The 21,733-nt window shown below is 33.1% G+C and overlaps 2 protein-coding genes and 1 non-coding gene across 3 annotated transcripts; 2 read left to right on the forward strand and 1 right to left on the reverse strand.

The window, feature by feature from the left end:
• The first annotated feature begins 4,490 nt into the window (after window positions 1-4,490).
• LOC11410239 (GTP-binding protein SAR1A) lies at window positions 4,491-7,838 on the forward strand. Its single transcript, XM_003594741.4, has 3 exons — window positions 4,491-4,789; window positions 4,876-5,007; window positions 7,260-7,838. Exons 1-3 carry the CDS (start codon window positions 4,661-4,663, stop codon window positions 7,578-7,580), a joined length of 582 nt encoding a protein of 193 aa, XP_003594789.1. The 5' UTR covers window positions 4,491-4,660; the 3' UTR covers window positions 7,581-7,838.
• LOC112419631 (small nucleolar RNA snoR83) lies at window positions 6,272-6,393 on the forward strand. Its single transcript, XR_003009756.1, has one exon. It is a non-coding gene; the product is annotated as a small nucleolar RNA snoR83 (small nucleolar RNA).
• Window positions 7,839-9,421: 1,583 nt separating the features above from the next.
• Window positions 9,422-16,200, reverse strand: LOC11413919 (calmodulin-binding transcription activator 5). Its single transcript, XM_003594742.4, has 14 exons — window positions 16,061-16,200; window positions 15,764-15,908; window positions 14,939-15,064; window positions 14,521-14,636; window positions 14,225-14,313; window positions 13,992-14,037; window positions 13,466-13,583; window positions 13,084-13,200; window positions 12,942-13,000; window positions 12,423-12,809; window positions 11,605-12,302; window positions 10,492-11,038; window positions 10,100-10,408; window positions 9,422-9,843 (listed from the first exon to the last, which is right to left on the reverse strand). The coding sequence occupies exons 2-14, from the start codon at window positions 15,831-15,833 to the stop codon at window positions 9,778-9,780; spliced, it is 2,748 nt and encodes a 915-aa protein (XP_003594790.3). The 5' UTR covers window positions 15,834-15,908; window positions 16,061-16,200; the 3' UTR covers window positions 9,422-9,777.
• Between the last annotated feature and the right edge of the window lie 5,533 nt (window positions 16,201-21,733).

Below are 21,733 nucleotides of genomic sequence, written 5' to 3' on the forward strand. Positions count from 1 at the left end.
TGTACCAATCATCCTACAAAACATATACACACGCATATATCTATGTATGTTAAAAACATAAGGAAAATCAAAATGGTCCTTATATACGTCTAGGACTAACATATTTTTGAAACAAATGTGTCAAAAAATTATGTGGGTTCCAAAGAAACAACCTACTAACATATTCTGATATCATGTATTATTCCCAAACTTACCAACAGTGTTGTACACTACGTAGTATTGATGCCCCTAGTTCAAGAATCCTTGTAGAGTAAGTTTGATTCTTTAGGGCTTTACCACTGAAACACAAGAACCAAGGTTTTCTTTCTTCTTCCATGTGAAGACCTGTCTCCTTCCGTATGATACAACAACAAACCAAAACTGAATGAGTAGTTATCACTTATTATAGATTTTGATTCCAAACATGATTTGTACCTTTTGATTCCAAACGTGATTTTTACACTCAAATTTATTGATCAACTTATAATGTGTTTGGAATAGCGGCACGTTTTGAGAAATCATAGTAAGAAAAGAAACCACAACAATGTTGTGAGAGTGCCTTCAAAATTGTTTCAAATATATTTACATGAATATATTCAAACACAACCTATTCTAACTAAAATTAATTTTACAACATCAAAACATTTGAAAACAATGTTTATCACCGCAAACCAAACACACACATGATTAAGATTTAACTACTCTTCAAAATAACTGAAGATAAATAATTATATCAAAGTAGTGAATATTAGCAATACCTTTAACATCGAATTACTATGATCTTACAAATCCGTATATCTATTTAAGAAAATAGGGAACTTAATCAGCATATGGTGAGAATACAAAAGTTATGCAAACATACATACCAAGAATATTGTCACGCAACAACAAAGGTTATGTTGGTTAGAGAACAGAACCCTATTTTGTGCTACCCATCAAGATAAGTTGTTATACTTACTCAGCTTTAAGAATCAGAGAAACTCGGTCTAAATTGCATGATGATAGGCATAAGCGGATTTTTCTAACATGCAAAAAAAAACTACGTAATTACACAAATATCCTTGGCATAAAAGCTCCGCAAATATCATAAAAAAGAGATTTGAAACATCACTAGAAGGTGTTAAAACTAGTAAGTCAATCAACAATTTTATTTTCCTCCGGCCAAGTACGGTTGAATTGCACCTACCAATTTAACTTTAAAAGATCATGCATACGACACACTAAGGTGGGCGTGCCATTAATTTTAATATCCCCTTTGATCATGTCAACCAAAGTTTATGTGTCAATTTACACTTGATGGCGGTGAAAACCTTGTCTCCAAACTGCATTCTCAAGTACATTCCCCATATTTCAGTGGTGAGAGCATCACAAGTAGAACTGTCAAAACGGGCCGGCCCGTTTAGCCCGAATAAATATGGGGCTTAGGCCTAAAATATTGAGCCCGAATTTTAATAGGGCTTTTTAGCCCGGCCCTTAAAAGCCCGGTACCCGTTAGGGCTAGCCTGAATGGGCCGCGGGTAGCCCGCATAACAAAAAAAATATTCTATAAATTATATATATTTTTCAAATAATTATTTACTTAGTTGATTATCAAAGTAAAAAACAAAAGTGAAAATTCAATGAATTAACACAAATATAAATGTAATATAAAACTATATTTATTCATTTCGTTATTTATAGTTTTAAAGATCGAATATATAAATATCTATAACCATAACATATCTAATTTATTTAAAATCATTTTCCTCGTCGTTTGTACGAAAATGATTACAATTTACTTTTGTGCTAGACATTATTTAAACATATTAAAAATATTATTTATAAAAAAATTATAGCAGTGTTTTACAGTACTTTTTTAAAATAAAAATATATATAATTTTTAATACGGGCCGGCCCGTTTAGCCCGCGGCCCGTGTAGGGCCGGGCTCGGGTAGTATATTTCAAGCCCGTTTTGTCAACCGGGCTTTTTGGCCGGCTCGCTAAAGCCTGAAGCCCGCTAGGGCCGGGCCGCCCGTTTTGACAGCTCTACAAGTTCCAATTTTGTATGAGTACCCTTTAAGCGATTTGCTATATGAATTCCTCAAGAGATGGTCGCAACTTGCTAGACCCAAAGTATCCTTGTAGGCTCTGTCAGAGTTAAGTTTTTAACCCCACCCTTCACTAGGCCTTTTCCAATCAATGAAAATAGTGTCACTTTGGCGAAAGTTCAAAGGTCGGTGGGTGTAGTTGTCTATGTCTCCCGCCATCTTGAGAATTGTATAGGTTGGATCCTTCGAACAGTGAAAATGAACTTCAAAAATAAATTTGCTCCTCAACATCTACATGTGCAGGCACGCGACCATAAAAATCGATGTCCATTTCTTATTATGAGCGTCAAACAGGATACTTCTGAAGATCCATTTCATGAAGTTAAAAAAACAGTTAGTAATTAGATTTGAAGGGAGTAATCTAATCCTCGTTTGAGTTACAATGGAGCAATCCTGTAAAACATGAATAGTTTCTTTTGCTTCTTCAATAATTAATGAGCACATGCTCATGGTCCGCCATCCACATTAAACTTTGAATTCTACGAGCAAGGCCTTCCAATCAACCTCGATGGGTTGAGCTCTAATGCTTTATACAAGTAGGCACTTTGAATCGCAAAATCTCTAGTATTTGTTCTCCACGTTGCTATAGAGCCAGCAAGATATCTGCCGTATTTGTCATAAACACTACAAGCTTTGAGGAGCCAATTATGACTCTGGTTGAAGAGAAAAGAAGCTTATTGGTTCCAAATTCCACTCAAAAGCTATCAAGTGGAAGGATAGAAATTCAACATACTTTCACATCCTAGCATTAAAAAAGAGCAGAAAAACTATCTTGATGCTATGAAATAAGGAGGAGAAGGTGATCACGACAAAGGATGGAATAGAAAAAAAGTCATTAATTAATTTTAAAATCTATGGATGCGTTTGATCTACTAAAAAAATAAATGACATGATAAGACAACTCCAATTGTACTGTGTTTGATTGTAAAACTGTTCCAACGACAAAACAAACTAAATGACAAAAGACCGAACAAAAAAACTTAAATTTTTTGTCTACCACTAAACCACAACACAATTTTTTGTCCAAAGTACAAGTTGTTTAAAATATCAAAATAGACTTTTGTCCATCAAATATAGAATATAATAAAAAATTATTCAATGTCTTAAAAATGTGTCTTGTGTTGTTATATGTCTTGTGTTATTCCGTCTACTATTTGCCTTTAAGCATATCAAAGACACCCTATATGTAGACGATGGGTTGATCTTGATTTGCTTGAACCTTGATGTCCAAACAGTGCTTAGTGAGATGGAGATTAAAACAGTTCTTGACACATTTCATAGTATATAATTTGAAACAATATAAATTGTGTTTGAATTATATAATCCAAAAACGTCTAGACTGTGGACGGTGACGTTACCAACAAGGTTTGAACAGTTGGTGGTGTATTTAATGTATTTATGGGCGATTGGATCGTCTTAAACGTTCTTATTGTTTGTAGTTAAAATATATGTGTTGTTGTTGCTCTAAGTAGCCTTTGTTTCTTCCATCCTTTTCATTCTAAAACTCATTCTTTCCTTCTTCTCTTTTATTTCTTTTTTCCTTTTGGAGACGATTATGATGTCATGACTTAACTCTCAATCATTCATACTCTCTCCAAAGCTCCTTTGCGCTATTTATGCGGTAGGGGGTGCAGGGGTAGCACAAATGTGTTAGTATTGTCAAAGAGTCTCATATCGAATTAAAAAGGGTATCTTTTATCCGTTTCAAGACTCTTTAACACATCCCCTCACGACCATCACTATTGGGCATGCTTCGTGGACATAAATGGTGGGTGCCCCAATAGCAGAAACCTTATAAAAGGTGACCCAATGGATCTTGGAAAAGCTCTAATATCATCTTAGAAATCGTATTTGGACCTAACACATCCTCACAAAACCAGCACATGATGTGAGGATTGTCTGCATTTATAAACACATGTTCAAACAATCTTTTATCTGATGTGAGACTCTTTAACAAGTATGATCGACTAAAGTGGATTGTTCCACATCAACTTGTATTTCAGGTCAATTTCGATCTAGGGTTGTTCTCGGCTTCTCCTACTCCATCCTCTTGTATTCCATACTTCTTGATCACCTCAAATACGGGGAACTACATTTTATAAATATTCATACCACTCATCTAAAACTCTAAAATGAGTCCCATTAAACATCACAATATCTCTAACACTTATATTTTAATATTTTTTTATCAAAGAAATCAGATAAACCACCGTTGCAATGCAGTGCTATGGTGCCAAGTGAAAAGCTGACATTATGCTATTGGGAAATGTGATGGCACGACATACAGCAAGCGATATTGATGATCTAAGGATCGTTGTTAACTTGTGTCCTTAAGATATAGTAATTATAAAAAAAAAAAAAAAAAAAGGTAGAATGAGAAAAAGAAATTGAAAAATAAAATAAAATAAAATAAAAAATCACACACACACGTTTTGCACGGCTGAACTGGCCAAGACAACACAACAGACAGAGAAACTCATACATGTGATCTCTCTTTCTCTCTCTGTAGGATCTGTTACACTTCATTTCTTCGATCCCATTTCACAGATTCACAAAACCAACCCATTCTCTGGGTTTAGATCTCTCTCTCAACCATGTTCATCTTTGATTGGTTCTATGGCATTCTTGCATCCCTTGGTCTCTGGCAAAAAGAAGCCAAGATTCTCTTCCTTGGTCTTGATAATGCCGGCAAAACTACCCTTCTTCATATGCTCAAAGATGAGGTTATTTCTTCCTTTTTTCTTTGACCTTTTTGATTCAAAATTCGATTTTTTGTATAAAAATTTGATTTTTGATGTTTTTATTGCAGAGATTAGTTCAACATCAACCGACCCAACATCCTACTTCGGAGGAATTGAGTATTGGGAAGATCAAGTTTAAAGCTTTTGATTTGGGTGGTCATCAAATTGCTCGTAGAGTTTGGAAAGATTATTATGCTAAGGTTGAATTTCTTGATCTATTTGTTAATTATCAAATTTTTTGGATTCTTCATGTGATTTTGAGGGGTTGGTTAATTTGTTTTAATTTGATTATGCAGTGCATGGTTTTGATGATTTATTTTTGTTACTGCCTTTGTGCTGATTTGGTTTTCAGTTGCATGGATCTGTTGATAGGTTCTTCTTGGTCTGTTTTGTGTCTATTGCTTGGCAAGGTTATGATCTAGGTGTGTCTGGTGTCTGACACGTGTTAATGTTTGACACATGTTACATTTAGCACTTTCATTTTCTTAAATTACTACCGGTATCCATATGTCAGTGTCAATGTCGTGTCAAATGATTGTGCTTCTTATGCTATGATATCACTTAGGTATTTAAAAACTCAGTTATGTTGTAGCTTCTTTAGGCACTTAATTTGACGTCTTTCCATTCAAATTGCATGTGTAAAACAATTATATTGTTTGGTTAATTTGTTTCAACTTGATTAGGTAGTGCATGGTTGTTTTAAGTGATTTTTAATTGTTTTGTTAGTGCTGATTTGCTTTTCAGTTGGATGGATCTGTTGATAGGGTCTTGGTCTTTGTGACATTTTTTTATTGTTTCATATTTTATACTCTATTGATTGACAAAGTTATTATGATCTTGGTGTGTCAAGTGTCTGACACGGACACGTGTGGTTACATTTTACACTTCCTAATTGTTACTGGTGTCTACGTGTCAATGTCATGTTTGTGACTTTGGCTATGATGCATCTACGATGTTCAAAAACTTGTTTATTTTGTAGCTTCTTTAGGCACTTAATTGAATGACTTTTCATCCAAATACCATTATCAACATATATATTGGTTGGTTATGTTATGACTTTCTGCCCATGCTGGTTTCTTAATTAGTTTCACTCTATGTAGCATCGGCACTTTATATTGAGCGTGTGCCCGGTGTTCGACACATATTGGTAAATCTGATTACATTCAACTAATTCATTTTCTCACATTATTACCGGTGATGTCAACGCGTGAGTGTTGTGTTTGTGTCTATGTAAGTGCTTCATAGGTGTTACTTCTTGTTGTATGGGGTGTTGGATTATGACATGCGGCGATCTTTTGTTATAGTTGCTATAAATATTTGAAATTTTCATTCTAATAGTGTTAGATTCTGGCTTTGAGCAACTTTTTATGATTCATTCTTCTTGGTATAATTTACTATAGCACAATTATTGGCTGGATTTACACGACACAAGTGCTCACTGATCATGAAATATTTGCCTTCATAATCCCAGATAAAGCTCTTTGTATTTATCTGATTCATGGGAGGCAAAAAAAGACTGGAAGATTTGCTGATAGCACCCCTTTAAACCTTTCAGGAGGTGTTTACTAGTTGCCTTCCACACATGTACTGTTTTCCTTTGAAAATAATTAGAGAGAGAATATTCAGACGGGTGGGGGAACAAATATAACAGATGCATAGAAGGATTTAAGACTTTCAAATAAATTTAAGGCAAAATTGCACCGGGGTTGTTTAACTTAATTTAACATTTCAAACATGTCTTTTATCTTCTTTTTTGTGAAATTAGTTATTTTTCTTTAAAATGTTTACATCGTTGAACCAACTTTCATTCTTCGTCCACTTTTATTACAAATCTGTGTTCATGCTCATTCTGAGGTGATGAATGATGAAACATTTATTATACTAAATGCTTCATCACTCATCACCACAATTTGACCCTCATTGACAACAAGGTCACAGTCTAAGATAGAAACTAAGAAAGTTCATGTGAATTTTGGTGGATTAGATATTTTAACAGTCCCTGATGTAATTATGACGTTATCTTGATGCATTGACAATGTAATTTAACTTTGTGTTTGATCATGTTAGACATTTGATAACAGATGTAGATGAAAAATAAAGTCTGGTCCAACATTGTTGACGTTTTCAAACAATAAGGACTAAATTGACATGAAAAATTATTAACTTGACATACTCAAAAGATGAAAGACCATTTGATGCAACTCTGCCTAAATTTAATCATCCCCTTTAAAGCACTATAAGACATACTTTTAAATTTAAATTGATATACTCTTTCACCTCTAGAGAGAAGAGGTTTTCAGAAACATAAATTTGAAGCTTGTTTGGTAGTTATTGCTTAGTATCGATAAACATTATATTTCTATTCACAAATTCGACTTACAATTACATTTTTTTGTCTTTATTTGAGTTATTGAATATGGCTTTAGAATTCTCACCTTTGCCAGTTGTCCAGGTGGATGCTGTAGTTTACCTAGTCGATGCTTACGACAAAGAGAGGTTTGCAGAATCTAAGAAGGAGCTTGACGCATTGCTCTCAGACGAGTCCTTAGCAAATGTTCCTTTTCTTATTCTAGGAAACAAGATTGACATCCCGTATGCAGCTTCAGAAGACGAGCTACGATATCATCTCGGCCTAACCAATTTCACCACAGGCAAAGGCAAGGTCAATCTTACAGACTCCAACGTTCGACCTCTTGAAGTGTTCATGTGCAGTATTGTCCGCAAGATGGGATATGGCGAAGGCTTCCAGTGGCTTTCACAGTATATCAAGTAGAGTCCAATCTGTTTGCTGGTCAACTAGGCACTGTTCTGCAGTTAAATTACAAGTTATTTACCTTTGTTTTTGCTTTTGATTGGATTATTTCGATACAACTGCAGTAATATTACATGATAATAACATTTGTATGTTTAGAGATTATTTTTTTGGGTGGAATATTGTCCTTTAAAATACTTGATTCTGTTATAGGATGGCATGACTTGGCAGAAACTTAAATAATTTTGAAGAATCTTAATACAGTTTTTTTCCCTCTTAGATATTAATGGAAGCAGAGTTTTCTCTTTTTTCAACCTTGTGATCCGACTAGGTTTTTATGGCAATGTTAATTTTAATACTTTTTATAATGTAAAAAGGCTTTGATATGGTTAACAGTATGAAGATAGTAAAGGAATTCAAATTCTATTTGAAAAAGTGAGGGACAAACTTCCTTTGATATATTGCAATTCCAATGTACTTAGGCCCTCCTCTAATGTCTCATTCTTATTATTTATGGCCTATGCTCAACTAATTAATGGACTAGTATATCAGAAACCACTGTGTAGTTGGACTGTGTATTTTAGGGTAAATACCTCTTTCCGTTCCTGTAATATTAGCGAATTTTGGTTTTACTCCCTGTAAAATAAAAGATTTAGATTTTGTCCTTGTAATTTCAGATTCTTTCACTTTTGGTTCCTCCTTTCATCACGTCAACAAAATATTTCTCCACTTTTGGTCCCTCATTTTACGTGTCATGTATACTGATTCTGCTTATGTGGTGAAATGAGGGACCAAAAGTGGAAGAATCTGAAATTACAGGATTAAATTTAAATCTTTTTTTTTTACAGAGACTAAAACCGGAATTCGCTAATATTACAGGGACGAAAAGAGATATTTATCCAATTTTTTTATTTAACTTTTTATTAAGACACATTTTTTGTTGTTGATTTATGACTGAGTCTTGAATTATCTTGAAGTTTCTATACAATACATCAACTTATCTGAAAAATTCATCTTTATCAATGACATATCATATAATTCATGATTTGAATTTGATTTGATAAGCATGACCTGTGTGTGATGCGGACCTAATTCAATTCAATTGTAACCCCTTTCATTAGATTGGCTATGACAACTACATTATTTTGGTTGACAATATTACTAAAAAAAATATTATTACTTTTTTTTGGGAAAAATTATCATTGTTAATTGTAAACTCCTTATCTCATTTTAATTGTCACCTTTGCATTTCTTTTTTAAAATAATTTTCACTTTAAAATACTGTTACAATATTTAAAATACAATTTTTTCATTAAATTTCATTTCATTTATCTACTCCAATTAATAAAGACGTTTTAATAAATGATATTAATTTTATCATTAAAATTGATTAATAACTTTTTTATAAACCGTGCAAAACTCAAATGCGACAATTAAAATGAGACGAGAGAGTAGCGTGGTCCTAGATTCCATGGTTGTGAGGTGAGCACCTGACATGAGCACGTGACATGGACTTGATGGTGCATTGAAGATTTGCAAGGAAATTGAGGATTTGGGACAAAAATCAACACACATCACATTTTATTTAAAAATGCCATTTGTAATGAAAATTAAGGATTTTGGACAAAAACCAAATGGAGATGTAAAATGGTTGCTCTCATGCCAGCCATAAGTAAAATATTTAGTTGAATAATGTTTTGCATGTTGGGGAGAATATAGTGAATTTGGAAAACAGTTTGGTATTGTAGAACATGATAATCAGAGAATATGAAAAACAACATGCCTAGAAAAGTTGTGAATTTTGTTTTTGCAAATTGAAAAAGTTGGAGTGGAACCATATGTATGTAATCAAATCAATTATATTTTGTGGAGAGATATTAATCACTCATTATAGTGTCAACTTTATCATTACATAAAAGATTCTACAACAATTATGTCTAATAATCACATCAAAGAAGGCCTTATCATTTAAGTTACATGTTTCATCTTGCACCAGAAACATCCACCAAACATCTTAATTAAGCATGAAAGCTTCAAAATGACCCATTTCAAGATATTAAACCAACTTGAAAGGGTCATTAGCTCAATTTGCACACTACGGAATTTACAAGATCTACATGCTATACAAAAAAAAAAAAAAAAAAAACACTAGTTTGTTACATTGCACAATTCTAAAGGAATTGGATGCATCCCAAAAACATAAACCTTTCATAGGAACTTATGATGTCTTTGTTGTTAACATGTCCACATCAGAATTGATGAGTTCTTCTAATTCAAGTTCCAACTGCACAAAACAATTCTACCAAGTTAATAACTATGTCAAATCATAATAATAAGAATGTAAATAGTTAATACAATTCAAATACATGGTTAATTACATTTAGTAGATAGTTGATGAATAGAATTTTTTTGTAACACAACTCATTAACCATCCACATAACGAAATTAATCACATATTTGAACGGCGCTAACCATCCAAATTGTTGTCGTTATTTTTTGTTAAATTTGTGTCAAAATATCATTTATCTTAGTTTAGTCACCTGTGCTTGACTATGTGCCATCTTCATCCTGCTATACTCTTGCTGTGCTTTCTTAGAACGGAACATGGCTTGTACGCGTACCACAGATCTCTCAACACGTTCTTCCGCTTGTTTCCTACCAGTCTTAAAGAAGTCCTCCTCTACATCGCTTTCCTGCTTCTCATCTTTCATGTCTTCATCCGGATTCACCTCAAGCCCACGGAAACCTTTTCTCTTTAAAAGCCAACGCAGGATTACTTTCTCAAGAATTCCAACAGACCATAGAATCTTACGATATTGCCTACGCACTTGAAAGCCTCTAAATGCAGCCTGCATAGAAAATATAACAAATCAAGCTTTTCAAGATTATGGAAATTATCAATAATAACAGAGACAGAAAGAGCAGCTCTTACTTGAATTCGAATAGCCTGACGTCGCATGTGGAGAAACTCTCTACGCAACTTCCATGAGCGGAACCTGTACTGGATCCGAGCAGCGGCTGCCATCGCTTTTCTTGTCTCAAAGTTGCGAAAGGCATGTTGAATTTTCATTGCTGCTACTATCTGGCGTGCTTCCTCCTCTGGACTGATAAATTGAACCGACTGATATCGCAATTTTAATGAGTGCTCCCTAAATGCTGCTTGTATGCGTGCTGCTGCCTCGGCTGTTGTCCGGTAAGCTGCCAATGTATCCTTTAAGTACACTTGGTCCTCTGTAAGGTTCTCAGCATTTACTGGATCAGTTGTAGTGGTTTGGAGTGAACCACTGATATTTCCAGCTAAGCTCATGTCATTGAACTGCTCAACCAGACTCTTTTCTGAAAGATAAGCGGCTAAACCGTCATATCCTTTCATATAAGCAAGATCAGCCGCAGTACAGCCACCAGGGTTTTCGGGAGTTGGATCTGTCACCAAATTGGGCTTTGCTCCACTAGACAACAGCGTAGCAACCATTTTCTCCCTAAGACAAATTTCAAACAAACAAACAAACAAACAATGATACTTTCATTCAGGCTCATAACTAGATTAAAAGGAAAAAAATGCATATAAGAAAATGTTTCTGCCTAAAAAGCCTACAGTGCTTAACTTAGGGAAACCAGAAAATGAAAAGAACTTGAACAGTGAAGCATGTCAGAAAAATTGGGTAAACCATCAATTTGGTCTCTCAAGTATCACGCTTTCCTGTTTGATCTCTAAACTATATGATAATAATAAATAGTCCTTGAACCATATGAAATCCATCAAGTTAGTCTCTAAACCATATGAAATCTGTTTCTTTAGTTCCCAGTATCTCTTGTTAGTATACAACAATATGGAATAATTTGACGGATTTCATATAGTTTATGGACTAACTTGACAAATTTCATATAGTTTAAGGACTAATTATTTTTATAAACTTTAGGGACTAAATAGAAGTGAGAGTGATACTTAGGGGACAAAATTGATGGGTTACTCTCAGAAAATCATTTAGATCAACATTGCAACAAATCTGTTTGTTCAAACAAGTGGAGTGGCAGTGTATCATACATTCCATTATATGCTGCCCAATGAAGAGCCGTCCATCCAAATTTGTCGCGGAAATCCAGAGACAAGCCTGACCACGAAAACAAAGTAATAGCCCATGTATATCCCAACATTGCACACAAATGAATTACACTTTGGCCTTGTGGATCATACTCAGTAGTCTTACATCCTAAAACAATACGTTCCAAAAGCCATTCCCTGAGTTTGTTTTTCAACGCAATTTCGAACAAGGTATTTTTCGCTTGCGGAAAGGGAGGTGCGTTTGCGTCAGACGACTTCATGAAGTGTAGAAAACTTTTGGAAAGAAATAATGTTTTGGAGGCGAATTTTTTAGTCTCTTTCAGTGAAGTAGGTGATACTTCACTAGAGAAAACATCAAGGGTCTTCGGTGTTGTAAAAAGCAAATGAGAAAGCCTCATTTGAAGACGAAATTCAACCCAGTTGTATGTCTCCTCCATTGAAGCAGCAGGATCGTGCAAAATAGGAGTGCGATATTCAAAATTAACAACTTGGCTAATAGGCTTATGGCCATCGAAGCTCAAATAGAGATTCACGAATCCAGGAGAATGCGGCAATACCCAACATCGGTAAACTCCAACCTGAACAATTTCTACAGGAACACTTGTTTCGCCACAGACACACATTATATTGGACTTTGCAAGGTATTGATAATCAAAGAGAAAATATCCAGTTACCAGGACCTGCAAGAAGTAAAGGGCCATGGATGTTCAATTATAATTGCAAAATAACGGTAGGAAAGAAGGCTACTATAACAAAATAATCAATTGCAATTAGATATATGAGAAAAAGAAAAAGGAAACCTTTGTTTTCTCAGTGGAAGAAACCCATGAAGGGGCCACCTCAGTAATATGAAATACTTGTTCCGGAAGAGAAGATTGTTGATTATCCATCACCACTGATGAAAATGGATCAGTAACAGACGAAGGCATTGACGATTCAAGAGTTGACGCCTCTACAGAACATGGTGTGTAAGATATGGCATTGTTCATCCACGTTCCAAAGCTATTCTGACTTTGCAAACCTTCATTGACTAAAGTGTCAACGGAATCAACACCACCAAAATTCATAGAATGATTCTTTTGATCGTTAACACTTTCTGGGAAACAGTAAGAAACATTACTGCTCCCGGACTCTGGCGGAGTTAGAATACCATACGAAGGAATTTCTGAGGAAGGATTACCAGCAACCTGTTTATAAAAAACTCTATAGGTTAGAACAACAGTTGTATGAGTACAAAGCCGGTATCACTAGAAGACAGAAAAAGGAAGCACAGCATAGAGAAGAATAAAGAACACAAATGAAAGAAGGTATTATCTTACATTGTCAAAGCTGCCATTCGGTAAGCTTTGATTTAGTTGATAGTAACGCGGTTCGTTTCCTGCCAAAAGTTAAATTTAAAGTATAAAATCGTAAGGTTCTTTGTGAACAAGCCATTGGCTCTGATAAAGCAGAAACAATTACCTCCATTTTTTATAGTAGGGGTATTAGCATTAGAAGCCACTAGTTCATCCCAATCAAGTGTATTAAGCTCATGAAGCTTCTGTTCATGACTTCTGACTGTTAAATTTCCATTAAGACCTACCTCCAAAACAGTAAAGGGAATGAAAATACGTATATACGGTGAAGGAAAGAAACCAAAGTATCTATGACAATAACAATATATCATAACCAATAGGTTGATAGTATTATCCTAATGTATAATTAATGTGTATATTTTGTGTATGAATATTACTAAATTATCATTTGAGTATAGATGTGTTCAATTCTGACTTTTCATATCGATTGCCTAAGGAATATAACTTAAAATAAATCTGTCTAAAACTATCTAGATGTCATTTCTCACCATTCGTATAACCACTGCTGGTTCCAGAATCTAAGTCTTCTGATAGAATCCATGGTGTAGTTGGATCAGAAATAGGACTCGAATTTGAATTTAACGGTGTAACGGGAGAACTTTGAGACTGTATCAATGCACAACCTAATGAATGTTAGCAAGCCCAATTTTCTTCAATAAATAAATAGATCACATGGCAAGGCATAAATCACACATATCAATCATTGGACTCCTCTAAAGTGAGCAAGAAAGGTTATTTTAATTCAAATTGCATTGTGATTTCAACCCATGAAAATCTAAAAGTGGATATACTTGCTTGTTTTGGAGACAAATTTGGTTTCAACGAAGTTTTTCTAGACTCGGGATACCCTTAAACACATTCACCGGTAAACAAGGCTATACAAAATGCCTCAGAAAACCAAAAAAAAATACTTGTGGGGTCTTTCTATCAGACAAAGCAACATATACGTCTTTATTTGTCCGGTGAAGTTCAATTTTTAAGAAGCAAAGGAAGAAAGAAAATGATTAAGACGACCTCTTGTGTTTCACGATAATGAACCAGGACTATGTGCTCCAGACTCCTGAAAGAAAAACAACAAAAACAATTGAAAGTCACTTTACTATTTGCAGACTTCTTTTTATTCTGTTAAATAAAAGCAAGAAATATAAAAACACAACCACTAATTCATAGATCACAAATACGAACATGCATACATAATATATAAGAATCGAGACCTTAAGGGCTAAGCTAAACATAGATATACATACTTATCAAGCAACCAATAACATCTCCGAACAAAGCCTGGGTTATCTTGGCCGTGAGCATAATATACGTGGATTCTCTCTTCATTACCAACCTGATTGATAAGGGGAAATAAGAATGAACAGAAGACATGTTGTCAATCAGATAAATTAATCAATAGTAACTCGAACTAACATTAGAATCAAATATGACATAGTTATGTAATGATAAAAATGTGAATAAACATAAACATTGTACACAGTCAATACGCTCCCTCAAAACATCAAATAAACAAAACAATGAAGAAAATTAAAATCCTCACTTTTAAGTGCTCATGAGCTTCTTTAACAGTTTTCCCATCATTTTTCTTTTTCCAGTTGTGCCCATCTTTTCGGAAGTTCCTAAGCATCTTGCGGTCAAATAGTACAACAGTACCACCTGTTTTACAGACAACATTAAATAAGTTAGCACTGAAATCCTGTTTGACATCATATAATTCACAATAAGGTAAATGCTTCTGAAGCTCTCTTTTTGATGCAAAGTAATCACTTAATCAAAATTCCATTTAATCAAAAGCTTCAACAAGAACCAAAGGTTCTAGAAGCTTGCAAACTTTATAATACATTATACAAAATGCAATGCAGATTAAGAAATAGAAATATGATTGATCATATTATATAGTATATATGGAAATGCGAATCTACTAAAGAAACACCAGGTTAGTTCTGATAGCAATATACTTTTGGGCAAATTCAATGGCTTGACATGGATAGTAAAATATTTGTGATTGCTGAGTATGGCGTGAATCTCATTCGGACGAAGCCATCTGCTTTTTGCTTCCTCCAGGGTTTCGCCGACATCCAGGTCTGAGTCATATATAATAAAACTACTTTAGCACAACAAATCAACAGATAAGATTAATATCTTGCTAACAGTTAACAATGACTAAATCTGCAGCCGCATGTTTCTACTTCTACTCACTGTTCTTATAGCAAACACAATACATTTGATTTGTTCTAAACTATATGTCGATGGAATTCAGTTAAGCTGAAGTCAGTCCAGCATTTCAAATATATCGTTAAAAGGAAATTGTTACTGTTTTAGGTAAGCTTCTCAACATAAGTTGAAATTAGTTTATGCTTTTTATCTTTGTAACCGGTACCCTTAATCGGTTGGCGAGTTAAGGTACACCGAAAAATTTCTAATTAAACAAAAGGTCCTGAGTTCAACCCCCAACAAAACCAACGCAACGACTTACTTACTAACATCTATCTATCAAAAAATAACAGTTGTCAAAGATTTGAAGAAGGCAAGAAAAGTACTATCTACAACCGACAAAACTTCTTTTTTTCACTCCTAAGTTGCATTGAAAATTACATACTTGCATCTTTAGAAGCTAAAACAATAAATAGTTGCAACCATACCAAACAATTAAACATCAAAATAATTCCCTCCACAAAAAAAAAAAAAAATAAAAAAAAATAATTAAACCAAACCAAGGTAGCATAATCAAAATTAAAACATGATTATGAGCATAATCCAAAGTTAAGAATGCATTGTACTACCTCTCAAGGTGTGGAATCCATGTATCTCTGAACCAACAAGCTGTCCTGTTAAGTTGTTTTGTGCCATCATCACAGAACAACAAAAAACCTATGACAAATTTGTTTTCTCTTATGTTCTTACCACAAACACAACAAACTTCATAACCTACAACAACATTAATAGAAACAATAAATTCAGCAGCAACTACACGACAAAAGAAACAACAGTTATTAATACTAAAACTGTAACTGTGAACAGAAAAGGAAAAATAAAAATGAAAAATCAAAAGGGGTCAGAAAAAAAGAAGATAAATTTACATGAATTTGGAGAAGAGGGTCTGTTCTGAATGGATGAAAGAGAAAAAGTAGTCAGAGCTGAATATTAATGACACTCTGTTCTTCTTTGGCTTCTGTCCCTTTTTCTATTTTCTTTTCTTTCACACTTTCTAATTTCTGTTATTATTACAGTTACTATTTGTTTAAAATAAACTTAATTTTGTACGGACTATAATTATATTTAACCTATTTTGTAAATGTTTTTGCTATTTTTTTCTCATGTAAATTAAATTTTCTTTCATGTTAAAATCTTCTGCTTAAAAAAGAAAAAAATGTTGGACTAAACTCTGTTAAAATGGATTTTATATTTTTCTTTTGAAGGAAAAATGGATTTTATATCTTAAATATTATAAATTGAACATGTCAAATATAAGACAAAATGGACCAAACTGATTCATTTATAAGTCACAATTAATTTTCTAATTTTCTCTTTATTTTGACTCATATAGTAGGCAAAAAAAAACTTGTTTAATAAATCAGTTTCGTTTTATGAGCTCATATTTCTAATATTTTTTGAATTAGCGATCTTATTAACTTTTTATTTTTGTTGTCTTGTTGGCTTTTTCTAGATTTTTTTTATGATGAATCATGAATTTTTTAATGATAATATTTACTTTTGTTGTCTCTATTTTTAAATTAACTCAAATGTTTCCTTCAAAATATTGAATTATTTTTTGTAATAATAGTTATACTTTACAGAAATCTCTCTTACAAAAGTTTATAAAATGTAATATTTTTGACGCATAAAAATTCATATTTAATTCATTTTTATTTAATAAATTCTAAATTTTTGTGGTTGACTCTTATAATACTTTAAAGATATTAGAAAAAACTAAAGGGTACGTATTAGTTGACTTAAAAAAAGAGATAAAAAATAGCAATAGAAAATATTTGAAGGAAATGATCGTAGTTTGAATTTTTTTAGAGACTTAAAAGAAATTTGATATATTCTTTTCTTTTCAAAGGGGTAGCCTGATGCAATACCTTAATCTTATAACAATAGAAATAAAAAGAGTACAAATAAAGAGGGGTGACTAAAGCCAAAACCCTCAAACAAAAAAGCAAAAAATAAAGAACAAAATAAAAGCCTGAGGTACAACAAGCCAAAGGATTAGAGCAGGGAACACATGTTGATTTCAACCCTTTGTTAGCCTCGGATTGCTGCTTCTAAAACTTGCTCTTTGACTTTCTTGGGAACACATGTTGAAATGGTTGATTTGCGTTTCCAACCAAATCAACACTCTCATCATTTTGAGCCATGTTAGACCAGGATTCACTCAATAATTCCATAGTTTGTTGGGCCTCAGTAGGAATTAGCCCTAAAACTTGCATATCGTGAATTACAATTGAACTAAAGTTCGACAAGTTAGAGTCTTTAACCACGATGGATCTACCAAAATCCTCCTGACTTGAAGGAGAATCTTGAATATAATCCACATCAATGATTGGATCACCCCAAAGAACAAACAATATGCATATCTGAAAATTTGTTGCGATGTTGGTCCTCCCTCTGTGTCTCAGCCAGAACATAGTCATCAACCTGCAAAGTTGCACATGAAAAACTCCAACAAAGATATTACGAACCTCTTCCACATGGTTTAACTCATAAACACAACATTTGTAACTTCTATACACGTTATTATATCATCAATAAGCGGGTCTATTTCTACAGCAATTTTATTGTATCTGCCACCATATGTGTACGTGAGGGTGGTATGATCACAACATCAACCTTCTTAACAGTTGAGGCAATAGGCTTAACAATAGGTTGCACTTTGAGAATGTGATACCTGCAATTCTTAACTGAATGTTCAACAATCTGACATGAGTTACACAATGGGGAAGTTTTTGAAACTCAACATATACATAAAAATCGAAATCCTTTCTTTCAACAAGGATTCTTTCACGCATCTCTAAAGTAAGATCAACCTCAATTATAAATCTGGCATGATGACTGAAAGTTCTCTTTCTAGTCGTCTCATCAAGAGCCAAGGAGTTCTTAGAGCCCTTACAATTTTAAACACTGTTTTTTTCGCCAATATTCTCGAGCAAGACCATGAAAGCGAATCCATGTTTGAGAAATTGTTTGTTATTACACCTTGTGAGGGTTGAAATCAAAAGTCCAAGCAAATGTTCGAAGGAACCCCGATGAGAGATTCCAAGCACCAATAGATCGAACTACACTTAGATCATCCAAGGATGAAAAAACAAATTCAAAGTAACATTTACGTAATGAAACCATGGACCATGAACCATTAGTTTTCCAAAGCTTTGAGATTTTTTCTTTCAAGTCCAGCATACAGACTAGGGAAGAACCCTTTGGAAGAGTGAACATCTCATTAAAGACATTTTGATAGTGTAAGATACCTGTCAAAACTATGTATACGTTAATAATCGTGTGTTTAACCAAATGATTGAATCCAAGTGGTTAATGACTATATTAAAGAGTATAATTTGAGAAAATTCGAGTTTGATTTTTAAGTGAAATAATTTTTAATCAGATTTTACTTAACTCACGGTCGAATTCTGATTTATCAAATCTCTTTTCTCCGGGAATCAAAGAGTTTGACAAAAAATAATAATCATGTGTGATTATTTGTTTGTATTTTCAATTTTAGTTTTAAATAGAGGTTGATATATGTAACCAAAAAAAAAAAAAAAGAGGTTGATATATTCATAGGGATTAAAAACTTATTTTACTTTATAATTTTTTTAGCAAAACAATTTTTGATCGTGTTAACTTACCTTACAACTGAACATCAGATTACGAAGGTCCAACTAATTTTAACTCTATAATTTTTTCCTGGTGTATAGTATAATAATAACATGTTTAACCAAGTGATTGAATTCAAATGGTTAATGACTTTTCTAAAGAAAGTATCATTTGAGAAAATTTGAGTTTGATTTTTAAGTGAAATAATTTTCAATCAGATCTTACTTAGCTCACTATCGAATTCTGATTTATCAAATTTCTTTTCTCTCAGAGTCGAAAGGTTTAACAAAAAAAGAAAAATATTTAATGTAAAAGTATTAATGCCTAAAAAAGAGAAAAGATTTTTCTAAAAAAAAGATAAAAAGTTACTTTAAAATTGTTCAAAAATAGTCGTACGGTGGATTCTAAGGTGAGTGTTCAATTAATACCTCACCGGTGAAGCATATAAAAATACCGTTGGATTAAATCAATGGTTTAGAATTATTAAAAATAAAAATGAGAACATTCATCTATTGTTACACTCAATCCCGTCCCTATCTCTTCTCCATATCTGCATCCTCTCAAACTTACCAAAAATCGATGCCTCTCATTTTTATAGTTAATCTTTAATTCATATAAACTCTGCAAGTTTATCTTCTTCTTTCTCAACCGCATATAGTTAACCGATTGCCCAACATGATTATATGTGTCTTCTCAAATTGAGTGGTTCCAACTTCCAACTTTATTTTGTTACATACTAGTACATATGTTTGATTAGTTGGAGAGAATGCACATTGGGGTAGAGAATTGAATTGAGTTCGACAATGAGCAAATGTTCTCATTTTTTTTAGAAATGATATTTGTACAACACAATTTTTGCAACAATTTTCTCTCTCATACTCACGTTATGTTTTTATTTTATCTCTTTATTGTTTTAATTTGTCCTAAAAAAAAAAAAGTTGAAACACTCCACTTAGATTTTTTTTTCCGAGAGGTAGAAATTATTTGTACTTTTATAAAAAATTAAAGTAGAAAATGAAATGATTTGTACTATAGTCTACGAAAAAAAAAAATTCGTCAAACGTGGGACAAAGATGGTGGCTACTAAAACTCCCACGTACTTATGGGATCGTTAATCGCCAACCGAATAATTACTCCCATGCAGCTTTAATTAAGATCATGAAAAAGTGACTATAGTCCACCTCAACCAAATGGGAACGGATTAATGATTGAGTTGTTCACATTCTGGCCCATAAGGAAAAAAAAAAGTTTTTGTTAACCGACGCCTCCGAGGCGGGCTAAGGAATCTAAAAGTAAAAAAAATTGTATTAGAAAAGTTGCTTTTTAATCTTTCAATAAGTTGAATGCACAATCCATTTGGGGTTGGCTTGAGATCTTGGAATTTGCTCCTTTAGAGGTCTCATGTTCGATTCACTCTGGTGCCAATTCCGGTGGACTAAGTCCATACAGAGCTTGCTCTGGCTTTAAACGGGGCCCCGCAAGTGGGTAATGGGATTGGTCCCCTCAAATTAGTCGATTCTTGGATCGGATATCGAGTTTTTTTAAAAAAAAAAGGTGAATACACAATTTTTAAGATAAAGTTGATACTTTAAACTTCTTATCAAGTGTCTATTATGATTTGACATAACATATGAAGAAATACACACTTGACGTAATTTTATAGTCGAGATAAATGGACATGTGGCTAGTAATTTTAAAATTAAGGAAGCTTGGATTGTGCATAAATAGAGGAATGATGGACACTTAAGGGATAGGAAGAATATTGGTGAAGTCTCTCCTCTCTCCCTTTGGTACTCCCTCTAGTAGAGTAACGGCTTAGTCTTCTCTTTTATGTGTCGAAAACATCAATTTTAATTGAGTTCTAATATATCAATTCAACCTTTGATTCCATAATTGATTTGCAATTATCCATTTTATTCCATTCTCAATTTTGAGAATCATTAGAGTGTCCTTATGACACTTGTTAGCTTTTAAAAGAAAATCAATCAACAACTTTCGCAACTTTTTATAATGGTATATTCGTAAAAATATTTAAAAAGTTGATTTAAATATGTGTTTAGTCTACGCAAATAAGGCTCACTTAAATTTTCGTCTATATACTTACTAATCATTCCAAAATTGCTCTACATTTACTAATAATTTAAGTTTTGGTCCTTATTATCACATCTAATTGTTTGTGTGACATGTGATTAGTGACGTAACAATGATGTGACGCTAACTGACTCGATAAGGACATGGATAACTCATCAAATCAAATTTATACAAAAGTTGAAAATAGGTACCATATCGAAGAATGAACTAACTTAATGATTCAATGAAAATCAATTAAATTGGTTCATATTTTTATTCGAATTCAAATCAATCAAATGTGATCTATCTTGATTTGCATCATTTAACCTTAAAAAAAAAAAAGGAATTTGCATCATTTAAAATTCGGAGAGTCGAACCACAATGTTATATTTTATAATTATTTCGTTTATTTTTCACATTATATTGATAATATTTCTTTTGAATAGTATAAGCAAATTATAATGTTTGATAGAAAGCAACATTTTTTTTAAGATATTTTAAATAAGGTTTTCAAAAATAATATTATAGAACAACAATCCAAATCAAACAAACCAAACTAAAATGTTTTTTTTTTTTTTTTATCAATCGGTTTGGTAAAATTCGGATATCATGAGAAAAAATTGCAGAAACTGAATAAAACTAACTATTTGTATTTGTTGCTCAAAAAAAAAAAAACTATTTGTATTTGTGATTTGATTTTTTTTCTCTCTCCCCATAATCGAACCAAACAAACCCGTTACATTTTTTTTTTTTTTTGTAGATAGACGAAATGGCAAAGCCATTATAAACTCACACACACAAGTGGAGGTACCGGGGTTCGAACCCCGGTCATGACATCCGACCTAACAATTTCGGCATTTTGCCAGTTGAGC

The sequence above is a fragment of the Medicago truncatula genome, chromosome 2 (genome assembly GCF_003473485.1).
Source record: "Medicago truncatula cultivar Jemalong A17 chromosome 2, MtrunA17r5.0-ANR, whole genome shotgun sequence".
Classification (NCBI taxonomy): domain Eukaryota; kingdom Viridiplantae; phylum Streptophyta; class Magnoliopsida; order Fabales; family Fabaceae; genus Medicago; species Medicago truncatula.

Bases quoted from the DNA above. Each gene is read 5' to 3' on its own strand.
- LOC11413919 (XM_003594742.4), bottom strand. From the start codon at position 15,833: ATGATGGCACAAAACAACTTAACAGGACAGCTTGTTGGTTCAGAGATA. The intron at 14,314-14,520 runs GTGAGGATTTTA...CTTATCAATCAG, and splicing joins AAGCTCATGAGCACTTAAAA to GTTGGTAATGAAGAGAGAAT. The intron at 11,039-11,604 runs GTATGATACACT...AATTTGTCTTAG, and splicing joins TGGGCAGCATATAATGGAAT to GGAGAAAATGGTTGCTACGC.
- LOC11410239 (XM_003594741.4), top strand. From the start codon at position 4,661: ATGTTCATCTTTGATTGGTTCTATGGCATTCTTGCATCCCTTGGTCTC. The intron at 4,790-4,875 runs GTTATTTCTTCC...TTTTTATTGCAG, and splicing joins TTCATATGCTCAAAGATGAG to AGATTAGTTCAACATCAACC. The intron at 5,008-7,259 runs GTTGAATTTCTT...CCAGTTGTCCAG, and splicing joins GGAAAGATTATTATGCTAAG to GTGGATGCTGTAGTTTACCT.